The 14,583-nt window shown below is 40.3% G+C and overlaps 2 protein-coding genes across 2 annotated transcripts in view; one reads left to right on the forward strand and one right to left on the reverse strand.

Annotated features, from left to right (window-relative positions):
• Positions 1-6,211, forward strand: part of LOC137997190 (UBX domain-containing protein 11-like) — a 19,264-nt gene extending 13,053 nt beyond the window's left edge. The window contains exons 12-16 of the mRNA XM_068843047.1: positions 95-201; positions 1,297-1,361; positions 3,115-3,193; positions 4,039-4,106; positions 5,030-6,211. Coding sequence (XP_068699148.1) covers positions 95-201; positions 1,297-1,361; positions 3,115-3,193; positions 4,039-4,106; positions 5,030-5,162 — 452 coding nt within the window. The 3' untranslated portion in view covers positions 5,163-6,211. The remainder of the gene's footprint in view (positions 1-94; positions 202-1,296; positions 1,362-3,114; positions 3,194-4,038; positions 4,107-5,029) is intronic.
• A 145-nt stretch (positions 6,212-6,356) lies between these two features.
• On the reverse strand, positions 6,357-14,529 carry LOC137997197 (quinone oxidoreductase PIG3-like). The gene is made up of 5 exons (XM_068843060.1): positions 14,207-14,529; positions 13,758-13,789; positions 12,106-12,450; positions 10,879-11,075; positions 6,357-7,588 (listed from the first exon to the last, which is right to left on the reverse strand). The coding sequence occupies exons 1-5, from the start codon at positions 14,524-14,526 to the stop codon at positions 7,388-7,390; spliced, it is 1,095 nt and encodes a 364-aa protein (XP_068699161.1). The 5' UTR covers positions 14,527-14,529; the 3' UTR covers positions 6,357-7,387.
• Between the last annotated feature and the right edge of the window lie 54 nt (positions 14,530-14,583).

Genomic DNA, 14,583 nt, shown 5'->3' on the forward strand with positions numbered 1-14,583 from the left:
CCGGGCGAGAAAATCTCCATGAAATGAGGTCATTTCTATCAAAAGAAGTTTATTATTGAGTTAACTGAAATTTTCTTCAACTTCTCGCCAACAGGTCAACGAAATCAGTCTGTTGATCAGTTTTTATCCCGTCTCCCGCAGTCAGTAATTAAAGAGGGTAAAATAATAGATGTTCGATCTGGATTGGCTAATGTTATCAAGGTTTGTAACGGTAACGCGTTCTTACAATTACCACTAATAGGCCATTTCCGAGTTCAAAACGAATCAAAGCGCGGAGTTCTTCTGATGAAAATTAGTTTCCATTCGTATGTAAAAGAGAACTATAAATTACCATAACAAAAACTTCGCACTTGGACCCGCTTTGAAGAGGAGGCAGACATGAACTCGGAAATGGTCTATTTCACTTCAATGGACTCTCCAAGCTGTGTGCAGTGTGGTCATCACTTCTTTCCATCCTTCAAACTGACATTTCCCTTTTTATTCAACTTATACGAAGTACAGTCTACTTTAGACTTCAAATCTACTTCAACGAAACAAAGATTTTAAACAAGCTGAGAAGATTCACAATAGGCGAGACAAAGAGTTGAACCCGCATCGATGGCTTCACCTTGCAGTTTCCGATATCCACTAGATTAACGAGACAACCTACCGGAAAACCGAATTTTTTAGAGTATTGAAATAGTAGTACCCAGCAAAACAATTGAAAGTGAACCGTCTTCAACGGGGTTTTTAGACCTAAATACTGTAGATCAGCGCGGCATAGCTTAGAAACGCTATTTCTTGTTGAACTGAAGCCGTAATTCTGCCTGTTTTCATTCTTTTTAGAGCGGTAAGCCTGTCAATATTAACATGGGATATTGCGTCGTGTAATTGTTGCGGAATGTCCAATGTCAGTTTGAAGGATGGAAATTAGTGTTGACCATGCAGTGTGCTACCACCAATTAAATCCTTTTATGGGCAGCAGCTGGGCTCGATTAACAACCGCTGTTTCGGGAAAGGAGCCCGCGCTCCTCCCACGAAGAGGAGGAACCAAGACCGATCTCAGTGTAGGTGCGCTTGCGGGCAGTCGGCGAGAACTCAGAGATAGGTATGTGGACATGGAAAAGACTTAACAAAAGAAATTTCAATGATCCTCACAGCGCAAGACCCTCGTGTTGCGAGGCAGGTTGACATCGGGTGTAATTTTCTCGCGAAGTTTGAATAAAGACTTTAGTATTCGTTAAGTACCAAAGAAAGAACTAAAACCCCTGCGTCTTTTTTTATTTGTTCTTCTTGATTTTCACACCTTGCTTTTAGGGTGGAACCGGACATTCAGATGTTAAAGTTCTTGAAACACCTGCTCTACAAGACATTAAGTCAAGGTGAGAATAGGAAAGATTCGAATTCGTTGCTTGTCATGTAAAAAATGAAGAAAGTGTAAATGTATTGTGTAAGTGCACAGCTGTTTACAAGAATTCCTCTTTAATAATTTGTAAGTAGCAATTCGAGGGTCATTAACATGGTTAAGAACCCCTGCTGTGAGGTGCAGTTGAATCCGGGGCCATCGGAAGTCAAGGGCAGTCGGTGGTCCAAGGGGAATTTGAACCCGGCACACCCGGCCCGTATCTCCCTCCTGCCAACTCTTGACCACGCCGCCGCCACCAACACTCATCACATTGAAAATGAGATTTATTAACATTAGGTTTCTGTTGAAATTCGTGCCTTTCATTGTCTCCCCAGTGCACCTTTCAGTTTATTTCTTTTTAATTACTTAGTAGCCTAGTACTTCTGTGATTACAATTGCATGTCATTCATTGCTTCTTTCGTTCGTCGATCGGTCTTTTTAATCGCTCACTTGTTCAGTTATTCATTCTTTCTTTCGTTCGTTTGTTCATCTGAATCATTTATTTGTCTGTTTGTCTGTTTGTTTGTTGTCTTTTTAATCGCTCACTTGTTCGGTTATTCATTCTTTCTTTCGTTCGTTTGTTCATCTGAATCATTTATTTGTCTGTTTGTCTGTTTGTTTGATGTCTTTTTAATCGCTCACTTGTTCGGTTATTCATTCTTTCTTTCGTTCGTTTGTTCATCTGAATCATTTATTTGTCTGTTTGTCTGTTTGTTTGTTGTCTTTTTAATCGCTCACTTGTTCAGTTATTCATTCTTTCTTTCGTTCGTTTGTTCATCTGAATCATTTATTTGTCTGTTTGTCTGTTTGTTTGTTGTCTTTTTAATCGCTCACTTGTTCAGTTATTCATTCTTTCTTTCGTTCGTTTGTTCATCTGAATCATTTATTTGTCTGTTTGTCTGTTTGTTTGTTGTCTTTTTAATCGCTCACTTGTTCAGTTATTCATTCTTTCTTTCGTTCGTTTGTTCATCTGAATCATTTATTTGTCTGTTTGTCTGTTTGTTTGTTGTCTTTTTAATCGCTCACTTGTTCAGTTATTCATTCTTTCTTTCGTTCGTTTGTTCATCTGAATCATTTATTTGTCTGTTTATTTATTCGCTCATCCATTCGTTCATTCATTCATTCATCGGTTGGTTCATTCATTGTATCCATAGTTAATGCATGGAGATGGTTATGAAACTCGAAAAGTCTTTTTGTTTCATGTTTTTGTCTGTATTTTTGGCCCTGACGGTGCACAATGCACACCTCTTTTCGAGAAGATTGCATTGATTGTTCTCGCTTTTGAAAATTTTAAGGTTTCAAAACCAGTTCCTCGATTAACTATGTTATGTCATTAATTTGTTCATTTGTTTATTCGTTCATTCACTTCTTCGTTCGTTCATTCGACGCTTTCTGCAAGTGTTCGTGGGTTCCTTGGGCTACCAATGGTCTTGGGCATCAAAATAAAACGCCTTTTTTTTTTCAATGACGAAAATTCTCTTTTTCTCTGATCTCCCCGGCCTTCAGTGTTGAAAGCCGAGAACACTCAGGGGACGAAGTTGGTTTTTGCTCTGTGTGTATGTTCGCGCAGTCAATAAAAATTCCTTTGCATATATGTTTTCATTTCTATAGACCAATCAAAATTTGATCCATATGTTTGCGTTCTTTTCCGGTATTTTTCTTTCCGTTTATTCGCTCTTTCGTTCGTCCGATGTTTACATATGTCAATCGATTTTCCACATTCGTTGCAGAAGTACTGATAGTTCCAGGCCACAGTCGGCTAGAACTCAAGTTTCTACGCTGAGGATAAAATCAGAGACAGGAGAAGTGGTAATGAAGCGGTTAAGAGAAATGGAATATGTGTTGATATCTTGTTTTTTCAAAGTTGTTGGGAGAATTCCACTGTAACAAATGGTGCTACCCACAGACCACTCGCGGAGGTAGTGCACCCCGTGGTTATAGGGGCTTGCCTTGAGATGCGGAGATCCCTGTTTCAACACCCCGTTCTGACCGCTCGTTTTATTTGATCCTGCTTGGTAGTGCCTGGTTCAACTTCTCGGCAGCACTTGTAAATAGCGAATTGGTTTGCCACTGGCCAGTTGGGATTCTTAACAGTTGTTATTCTTAACAGTTGTTGTTGCTCTGTTCTACACGTTTCGGTGATAGTGTTTCATTAGAGACCTTTAGCAACGAATTTTTCGGGCAGAACCGCGACCGTCACGTTTGCAGTCTGCGGTTCGAGTTTCAACTTCAAGACATCGTTCTTGCGGAGCGTTTTATACCCAGAGATCAATCTGACCTCCCGTTTGACCATATCAGTCATTTTGGTTACATCTGTTTGCTATCTATTGGGAACAATTTTGAAGATCAAACACAAGTTTTGGGAGAATTTGAGCTGTTTGATTTGAGAGCCATTGTAGCAATGAAAAATCCAAGATGGCGGCGCCGATGTGCATAACAGGAACGGCTTGCTAAAGTTCAAAATCGAGCTAACCTCCAACGTCAAACGACTAACCGCAAATCTCGGTTTGCGGCTTGCGGTATATCCCAAAAACTCCGGTGCTAAAGGTCTCAATTGACCCTGAAAACCCCCTCTGGGGAGAGGTCAATAAGTATTTATGTATGTAACCTTACTCGCATCTTAACCTTCAACATATCGCTGCATTCATTTCTAGACATACATATTAAAAATGAAGTTCACGGACACTATAGGAGCCGTCAGAGGTCACATAGACGCTGCAAGGTAAGTTACATGGAGCAGGGAATAAATGTACAGGTTTTTGTAACACAGGCGTACAAGTAAATCTCTCTTTCAAACAAATCGAATCTTTCACATTTCTGGACGTAGGCGTCGATCTAGGCCCAGGCTACTGGCAATTTAATCCATGAAGTGAAAGAAGAAATGAAAACCTGAGACTAAGGGCGGAGAGGAGGGTGTTGAAGGGAGGGGCAGGGCGTGGTAGCTCTGAAGTGCCATACATTTTTGCCCACAGTCATTCGTATCTCCCTTTAAGTCGGTTTGGTGTTTACCACCCTGGCTCAGTTCTTCGAAGTCGCGTTGAATAGCGCCACCTTTTGAACAACCGAGGCCTGGTGGTGATGGTCACACCACAAGGTAAAACTCCAATTGATAATATGTCCCGTACAATTCCAGACAAGAACATCGAGAACTCCGCGAATTCATTATCTGTCCAGCAGAAATTTATTTTGTAAACAAGGGTTGTAGGACAGGGCCTACGAGTTATGGTACATTTGCAGAATGTAAACTTCAGAAATGATGGTCTGGTCAAGGTTGATCTACCACCTCTCGAACGGTCGTCCGATGATCAATCAAACGGATCAAATGGTCAGTCGTTTCGCCCGTGAGTTGCTTGAAAAAAGTTCGATTGTCTTTAGCGATTGGGCCTAGACATTATTCTCACTGGGAATTTATGAAAAGACAATCTCAATAGACCATATTCGTATTCTCAGTAAATTGGACTGGAACTACAAGAGGCTTGCAATGGAGGCTTATGCGGGGGTATATATTAAATAGTATTTGCATTTGAAAAGATTCCCCCCCCCCCCCAATCAGCCTCGATTGCAAGCTACAATAGTTCCAGTCCGATACTGAGAATACGAATATGGTCTATTTGAGCAGTCTTGTTTGTTTTTTTCTTTTTTCAGGCCCAAAGATGCCCCTCCTTACACCATCAAAACGTCTTTTCCTAACCAAGTTTACGATAATCCGAATTTAACTCTACAAGAGTGTGGTTTGGTACCGAATGCAACCTTGCATCTTCTTGCCAAGAAAACTTGAACAACCGGCGCTTGCTCTCATTGTAGTTCGACAGGAATGAAAATGACAAAGTTGTTTGGTGTACACACGATCGCGACCGTGACCTTTCAAACCGGAGTGGCTTCCCCCCATGGTTTATCTAAGTTCCTCAACAGAGTGTACAAAAGCAACAATCTTTATTTTCCCACAAACAAAAACAGATATTGTAAGTTACAACCCTGTGAACGCAAATATTACTTAAGTATAAAAAATTTTCTTCGAGTGTTTGAGGACGTAGGCCAAGTTAAGAATCGGTTTCCTGGTAGGTGCGACTGATTCTGGCCTGTGAACGCCGAGGTGTTTCCGGCAGTTGCTTCTCTCCGACGAAAGATAAGATATGTGGAAATACGTTTCGCATTCAGACAGGAAATTTTCGCCCACTTCATGTATTTTAACAATGTCCTAGAACCAGCCGCATGTAAATGGTAAAAGAACGTGTGAATTAACATTAGTAAGGTAATGACAATCGTGCAAGGCTATTGATGTTTTGCACCTTGGCTGGAAGTAGTTGCAAAATATAACATGGTCAAATAGTCCATTTTCGAAATCTCATGGCTGGACTGGACGTAGCATGAAATGGAGGCTACTGCGAACAAACTAATAGACCAGTTTCGATAAATTAAAATTCAGTCCTGAACAAAAGACATCATCTCGAGGCTCTGGGGAATAAATGTAAGGAATTGTATGAGTTTATTCCTCAGAGCCTCGAGGTGATGCCTTTTGTTTTAGACTGAATTTTAATATATCGAAATTGGTCTATTTGCGTGTGACAAGATTTGCCCGCATTAGCCTCCATTTCATGCTAGATCCAGTCCAGCCGTGAGAAATCGAAAATGGTCTGTTGGGGCAAATGCAAGTGTTTATGGCAAACTAGTTGCTTGGCAACGGGCGAAAGGACAACTGAAAAATCAGAGTCCCAGACCTCTTATTTTTTAATTGTTCTTTTGCCCGTTGCCAAGCAACTAGCTCCCCATGTTCCCCAAGGGCGCATTACACCTTAAACATCAATACATGTAGTTACATTTGTACAAGTGTCAATGGCTTTTACTTCCACCGATTCAATCCTATCCCTTTGGAGACTGAAGTGTTTCCCCCTGTTATTGGAGAGAGTTAGCATCGCGTTTATACGTGAAACGTTAAACGGGAAAAAAAGGGGCCGACAATTCTCTTATCTCAATTTTTCTTGCTCTTTTGAGAAGTCTGTCGTTATCTGGAGCCACCAGGCAAAAAAGGAGCCCATATTAAACACGTTTCAGTCTTCTCTGACGCAAATTTTAGTCCGACGTTGGCCGTTTCCTGTACGCAGAAAGATAAACCTAGAAAATTAGAATTGGACCTTTAGCAACGAATTTTTCGGGCAATCCCGCGAACCTCGGGAAATCACGTGATCTAATCCTTGCCGTCACGTGTGCAGTCTGCGGTTCGAGTTCGGGTAAGTGATTTACGGCAGCGTTACTTTTACAGCCAGAGATTAATCAGACCTCCCGTTTGACCATATCAGTCATGTTGTTACATCTGTTTGCTAACTGTTGAAGCAATGAAAAATCCAAGACGGCGGCGCCGATGTGCATAACAGGAAGGGCTTGCTAAAAGTTCAAAATCGAGCTAACCTCTAACGGCAAACGACTAACTGCAAACTGGGGTTTGCGGTTTGCGGTATATCCCGAAAACGTCGGTGCTAAAAGGTATCTAATGTGTTTACGTTAAGCGGGAAACGTGTATCAACATTCTAGCAAAAAAAAAAAGGTATATGAACGGTGTCGATGTTTAGGGAGAAATATTGAAAAATTATCGTCAGGTGCTTGCGTCCTCCACGTAACCTCAAATTTGATCATTTCAGGCCGTTGTCAGTTCGAGAGCGGCAAGGAAATTTATCAAAATGTGAAAGGCACGAGCTCGGCGTCCAGAGTTATTGTTTTTGCTAATCAAAGCCATTATTTTGTGGCGTTTTCGTAGCCGTCATCGTCGTGCTTGCTTTAGGTCCCTTGTTCTTTTTTTTTTTCTCGAGCGTATGATTGTGTTACGCTTAATTCCCCCCGGTTTGGACACGAAACTTCTTGTGCTTTCGCTTGTGCGTACTTCACATCACAGCACCAGGGTTTAATCACGCGTTGAATAAAGCAGTGCGTTTATATCTGTGGTTTTTCGTGTAAAGTGCATCGATTGCAGTGCCATCTCACAATACCTAATAATTATTTAAATAAACGCTAGAGCTCCGATTTGATCGTATCCTCCTCTGCTATAACTTGAATAATGATTTTGCCAATGTTCTCATTTGATTCCATCCTTTTGTGAGCCCGTTGGATTTCTTCCATGGGAATGACCGAATCCACAACGGTCTTAAGCGTTCCATTTGCAAAATAAGGGATGACGTTTTCTGTGAATTCTTTTACCAGTTCCTTTTTGTACTGCAAAGTAGAGAAAAATAACAATCATGTTGATTTTCACAAGAATAATTGCAGCCTTCAAGCAGTGTGGCCTGGGTTCGATTCCCAGACTCCGTGTCGCATGTGGCTTGTCGTCGTCATCACCATTCTCGTTCCCAGATCCCATCGTTTCTCTTAGCCAGCGGGGCCTTCGCACGAGAAAGCCCCGCTGGCTAAGAGAAACGATGGGATCTGGGAACGAGAATGCGTCGTCACTGCATAACCCAAAGGGTCTTTTAAATTAATAATAATAGTAAATTCAGAGCGAATCAGGAATTAACGATAATCATTAATTCAGAGGTAGAGAACGGGTTGCAACGCCAGGTGGATTCACCACTGAACCACTCGAAAGAAAAGGGTGAATTTAAGGAGAGAAACGGGTAGAATCAGTGAAAGATTCCGGCAATTCTGCTTTTTTACAAAAACATCAACTCTTTTACTTGAAAAGAGCAGAAAAATTAACTGTCTGCATTTATTTTTCATAGAACAACATGCAAAATTTTTACCTTTTTTGTTAATGCTAGTCGATCGGGTGAAAAGTTACAAAAAGGTACCTTTTTAGAGAAAAAAGGCGCGTATTTTAAGCTTTCGAGTGAAAATATTTTGATGTCAATATTGTTCACTTTTCATGCATTTCTCACTTTACCAAACAAACTTTAAAGCGCGAAAAAGGTACCTTTTTTTCAGTTTGAAGCGATCTCTTCAAAAGCGCGAAAAAGGTACCTTTTCTGCGGTTAAAAACGTTCCTGTCAAAAGAGCAAAAAAGGTACCTTTTCTGCGGTAGGAAGCGATGTTCAAGGAACCTTTAAAAATAAACGGCGTTTTCAAACTATATTTGAAAGCCGTTTCAAATTCTACTGATTGACAGATTTCAACCGTTTATCGCCATTTGTTTTGCTTGAATTGACTGACCCACTAGTCAAGAGACAAGAGACATTATGCTTTTGTTTTCGCACTCCATCTTAATCAATAATGCTCCATTTTTTCCAGTGCTCGCTTCTCCCCAAAAAAGTCAATAAAATGCTCGATAATGCTCATTATACAGAGTCTTTTTTATGAATTTTTACGCTAACGAAAACGTATTAAGTGGTATAACAACAACGTATATGTTGCAGTTAATTTTTTTATTTCAGTTAATTTTTGTTTTTCCATTGTTTTTGGGTATGGTAATGTAAGCTAATGAATTTGAAACAAAGGAAAACCAAAAATTAACTGAAATAAAAAAATATACTGCAACCTATACAAGTTAATGATTTTAATACAACAACCGATAATCCCTTATTATAAACGGTTGTATTAGGGTGGCATTTGAATTTTTTTTTTCTTTTTTAAATATCGACTTTAAGTGTTCATTTTCTCTTTAAAAGTTTTCATTTTCTCTGAAAAAAAAAACGATAATAAATTTTTCGGAAGATCCCACTAAAATGCTCCAAAAAATGCTAGCATTACTATCGAAAAAAAGGCCTAAGAAGGGGAAATAAAAGCTTTTCAGGCTCACTGCAGTGTAAGTAAGGGGGTCTCAAAGGGATTGCGGCATTTACGGTTAATGGCTTTACTTCGGCTTGTAGGTACGTACGTACGTAGGTCGGACAATATGCCAATAATGCACGACGCGATAATTATAATATTGTGCGTCCGAGCCATTTCTGTGAAATAGCCGGGACAACTGAGGAATAGCTAACCATACAGATGTTTCTAGGGGAGTCTAGGATGGGTTTTGCTCGGTTTAATTAGATTCGGGACTGCGAAATTTGATTGTAGAAACGGGACCTAGAGTCCCCTAAAAGCGTCCGTGTATCGTTCGTTGGAGGCGCCAACGGTTGACATCTGTCAATCAGTAGGATTTTAATTGGAGCGTCATTTATTTTTAAAGGTACCTTTTTGGCGCTTTTGATGAGATTGCTTGTAAGCGCAAAAAAGGTACCTTTTTTGCTCTTTTGATAGGAAAGTTCCTAAACCGCAAAAAAGGTACCTTTTTCGCGCTTTTGAAGAGATCGCTTCTAACCGAAAAAAGGTACCTTTTTCGCGCTTTAAAGTTTTGTTTGGTAAAGTGAGAAATGCACGAAAAGTGGACAATATTGACGTCAAAATATTTTCACTCGAAAGCTTAAAATACCCGCCTTTTTTTCTCTAAAAAGGTACCGTTTTTTGAACTTTTCACCTGATCGACTAGCATTAACAAAAAAGGTAAAAAGTTTGCATGTTGTTCTATGAAAAATAAATGCAGAAAGTTAATTTTTCTGCTCTTTTCAAGTAGAAGAGTTGATCTTTTTGTAAAAAAGCAGAATTGCCGGAACCTTTCACTGATTGGGTAGGACAGAGCGCGGTTGAGATGACAGTCGCCATAGTCATGCTGCTATTTATGGAAAGTCCAATGGTGGTAAATTTTGTAATGATGGGAGTGAGATAGCCTGCGAACACAGACGTATTTCCGGCTGTCACTGGTTCGCTGACAGCCGGAAATACGTCTGTGTTCGCAGGCTAGGAGTGAGATGGTACGTTATCAAATGAAAGCCGGGTGAATTGAATTTATCGTTAATGAAAACAAATGGGAGAGTACGACTTTTCGGTTGCTGGATACTAGAGGCACCACAAACGACATAATTATTGATAAGTTATACGCATGGATCATTCTTCAACTCTCTTCCGGTCGGGAAGATCCTGTACGGACCTTTACGTGGAAACGGAACCAAAAAAAGACATAACGTTACTGCCTCGAGGATTTCCAACGAAAGGTATTTAGAGTGTTGAATGTGGATCCAACATGACATACTTTTCGAACTATGTCATCCTTCACAATTCTAAGAATTGGGAATTGAAGGTATTAAAATATAGAAAAGGGTTGTATTGAACAATTTTTAGGGGACTGACGTTTGCCAGAAAAGGCCAAAAACTTATAATTAGCTTTTTCAGTTTTCCCACTTTTAAGTTTGTAATGTTTCCTCAAGACTTTGAATCAAGCACGAGAACGTAGGAAAATTACAAACACTACAGAATGCCTTCCAGCAAAAGAAAGGCACTTAAAATTGGTCAGTATAAGCCCTCTATCTTTAGATCGTAGTTAACAATGTTTTCACAACAAAATTTTCAAAAATCAATTCACATTGGATTTCAATACAATGTCAGCAAAAAAACTTTTAGCTTTGCCTATACGTATACCAGTTAACATGGCGGCTTCAACCTCCCTAAGGTATATTTCGCGCGAGTTGAACTGGCTTTGCGTCGCTTAGGGACTTGCCACAAAGATTGCTCCCTTCTGAATTGGAACTTACCGCAAGAGATCTACTCTTCAGAGTGGTGCCTATGATTGACGCTCTCTTTCTAAGCACGTTGCCGAGAAGGTTACCTGTAACATTACCTCCCCCTAACAGACCATATACGATCCAGCGACCATCAACAGCGAGACTCTTGATGTTTTGCTCCCAAAAAGAACTGCCGACGCAATCAAGGATCACGTTTGCCCCTTGTCCTACGAAACAAAGCGTAATTCTGAAGAAATCGAAACAAAGTGTACAAGAGACTTCGTAATAACTATCTAATTCCTATCCACGATTTTGCAGATCCGAAGCTGTCTTGGATTAAATCTTTTACTGGACTTGGCAGCACTTATCAAGTAAAACTCTGACTGAGGACTGTATAACTTATATTTTTTGTTTTAGCGGCTGCAAGAAATGACTAGTAATGTTCCGATTTAAGGAGGCTCGAACTTGAAACCAGTTTCATCTCTTCCAAGTGACGCTCTTATTAGAAGGATCGGCACCACAACGTTATATCATAGATGTATATTGGCAATATTGTGGTACCAAATGAAACACGAATTATTCCTGAACAAGATGCAGTCATTATTGTGGCTTACTATGTTACCGTAGCAACGGGCAAGCCCTGTAAAAACACCCTTTATTTTGTCTTTAGTTTCTTATATCTCAAAAACGAACCCGGTGACCCCCATTTTTTATTTCTGAAAAGTAAGTTCAGACTTTCTGCAGTTTTAAAAATTCCGTCGAGTGGATTAGAGCCACCTTAATTTTGTGATTTTTTTAAAGGTAGCTCTGAACCCTTTGACAGAATTTTTTTAAACTTTGCCGAAAGTTTTATCGTGGCCTTCTAATCACTTTTCAGCAATAAAAAAGGGGGGGTCACCGAGTTCGTTTTTATGATATGCGCAACTAAATCCAAAATAAAGGGTGTTTTTGCTGGGCTTTCCCGTTGCCAACATAACTTATTACATCACAATAATGATCACATCTTGTTTGGAAATAATCGGTGTTTCATATGGTACCATAACATTGCTGTTATGTGATACAGCGTTGTAGCGTTATTCGATCTAAACAGAGGGTCTTCTAAGTGTTGTTAAATTGTGTAAGGCGTTCAACATCAACCCGCCCATGTCTCAGCTAAGGAAAATAGTCAGTATACTTTACTCCCATCCCCTTTTTGCTTCTCCTTTCTAGTGCCAGCCACTTAGGCCATGAAATGCCCAACGAACAATAAGAAAATACCTTCACTAACACTTTCCACCCAGCTGGAGAAGTCTCCTGTTTTATAATTGAAACCTCCTCGAGCTCCAAGTGATTCTGCCTTCTTGATCTTCTCCTCAGAACCAGCAGTGACAAAAGCCCTTGCTCCAGCAAGACATGACAGCTGAATCAGAGCTGTACCAACACCACTACCTCCTGCATGGATTAATACCACCTCCCCGCTTTGAACTTTGCTAAGGGAGTGCAGAAGTTGATATGCTGTCAGCCAGTTCTCAGGAATGGCTGCAGAATCTGAGAGTTTGCATGAGTCAGGTAGATGCATCACAAGACCTTCATCAACTGCTACATATTCTGCATAGCCTCCCCCTAAAAATTGTAGTGTTGGACATTTCATGCAATAATAGGCAACAGGAACAATGATTACGTGAAAACCTATCTTAAGGGTTATCAACCACAACTACAGCACAACACTTTTATTTTCGGTGCAATTGGCCAAAATAGACACTGCAAAGTAACAAGGACACAAAATCTTCTAGAGCAATTGTTTTGTCATTATGCACTCTCCCCCCACAAATGTCATGTCATTTAGCCTACCGGTAAATCCCTTAAGTAAGGAACATTTTTGCACAAACAGGGAACTAAATTATTATCAGTTCATTTTATACATTTGAAGTGCAGGCTACAGATGAAATAGAAAAATAATCTTCACACTCTTATGGACAATTTAAGCAATTGTCTCCTATAGACACCTGAAAATTTCAGGTGGTTCCAACAGGATTCAAACCCGTGACCTCAGTGATGCCGGCAATGATCTACCAACAGAGCTATAAAGCCACACAGTTTGGGAGCAGGTCAATTTGTTGGGCTCCTGTGTTCCGGGGAAAGGACTTGACGACAGAAATGTATATATTTGAAGTGCAGGCTATAGACAAGAGAGAGAAATGATCCTTAGAGTAATTTGGAATATTTAAGCAAAAGTGAAACATTCGTGTAGCTCCAACAGGATGAACACTGAGCTCAACAAATTGACGTACTCCCAACTGTGTGGCTTTATAGCTTTGTTCGTAGAGCATTGCATCGGCATCGCAGAGGTCATGGTTCAAATCCCGTAGGAGCCACCTGAATTTCTCTTGTGTCTTTAAGAGACAATTGCTTGAATTGTCCAGATAACTACGAGGATCATTCCTCTCTCTCATACTTCATTTTCTTACTAAGAACCATGCACTTGAAATATGTTACAGAGCCTAGTTCAGAAGCTCGTGACCTTGAAGCACTCTACTCTGATTTAGAGCTGGGGTTTTTTCAATTTAAAATTTTCCTTATTCGGATGTAAAGTAGCTCGCGCATTTCCCGCACATGCAGCTTCGATCATCTCTTTATCCACATTTGGGCATAAAATTGGTTTCCTAGAATCTCCAGCTTTGTTCCAAGGAACAAGTGCATCAAACTCTTCAGCTGATCAAACTATCTTGATATTATTCCTCAGGTAAAAGTATGCAGTAGATAACATGCACTTGCTTCATGGAATACTCAGCAACAAATAGGCTTGGGATTGGCAGAACTTTAATATGCTCAGAATAATATGCTTAGATTTTGAGATTAGGAGGTTATAGTCTTGGTTTACAACTTACTGCTTGTCTCTAATTGAGAAGTGGGGTTACCCTGACACTAACCTCCCAACAATGCCATAACTCTGTCACCCTTCCTGCAAAAAGCACAACAGATAATTTTGTTCAGAAATGAAAAAACAAAAAAAAGATATTAAGCTTATTAACAATGCGCATTCTATTAATTTTATAACAAAGAAAACAAAATTTGAATATTTATTCAGAGAGAAACTGTTGACCAGGTGGCATAATTTAGAGTTAAAACACATCTTTGAAATTTGACTCTGTTGCCGGGGTGGGAACATCATGAGGCCATCCGTGATGGGACATGCGAACGGCCATATCGGTTTGAAGGGGAGGGAAAATCCAACCAAACTAAAACGTTCGCGGCTCTGTGGGAGTCTTGGAATGCAGCGTCGATTCCAAACCTAAACCCCCAAATGCCCCAATCTTTCACCGCTAAACCTCGCCACTACTCGTTGCAAGTGATAAAACACTGTAAATGAGATATTTACTTCCATTTGCCAACGCAGTCCTCGCCAACATCCTCTATCACACCGGAAACCTCCAAACCTAGGATGTCTGACTCCCCGGGTTGGGGAGGGTACAGACCACGCCGTTGTAGTGTGTCTGCTCGATTCAACGCCGTGAAGTGAGTTCGGATCAACACTTTCGTTTTCTCCGCAACTGGCTTATCTACAGTATCAATTCTTAAATTGGATACATCGCCGGGCGTATAAAGAACTGCTTTCATTGTCAGATTCCCAAGAACCAATGACACGGAACAAAGAAAGAGGAGGTGAACGAATTCTTTATTCATGATTATTCTTTGCATTTTTCGACGAAAGAGAGAGACCTGAGGTGAGTTACACTTTCTGGGAAATACTCAACG

The sequence above is a fragment of the Montipora foliosa genome, chromosome 3 (assembly GCF_036669935.1).
Source record: "Montipora foliosa isolate CH-2021 chromosome 3, ASM3666993v2, whole genome shotgun sequence".
NCBI classification, from domain to species: Eukaryota; Metazoa; Cnidaria; class Anthozoa; order Scleractinia; family Acroporidae; genus Montipora; species Montipora foliosa.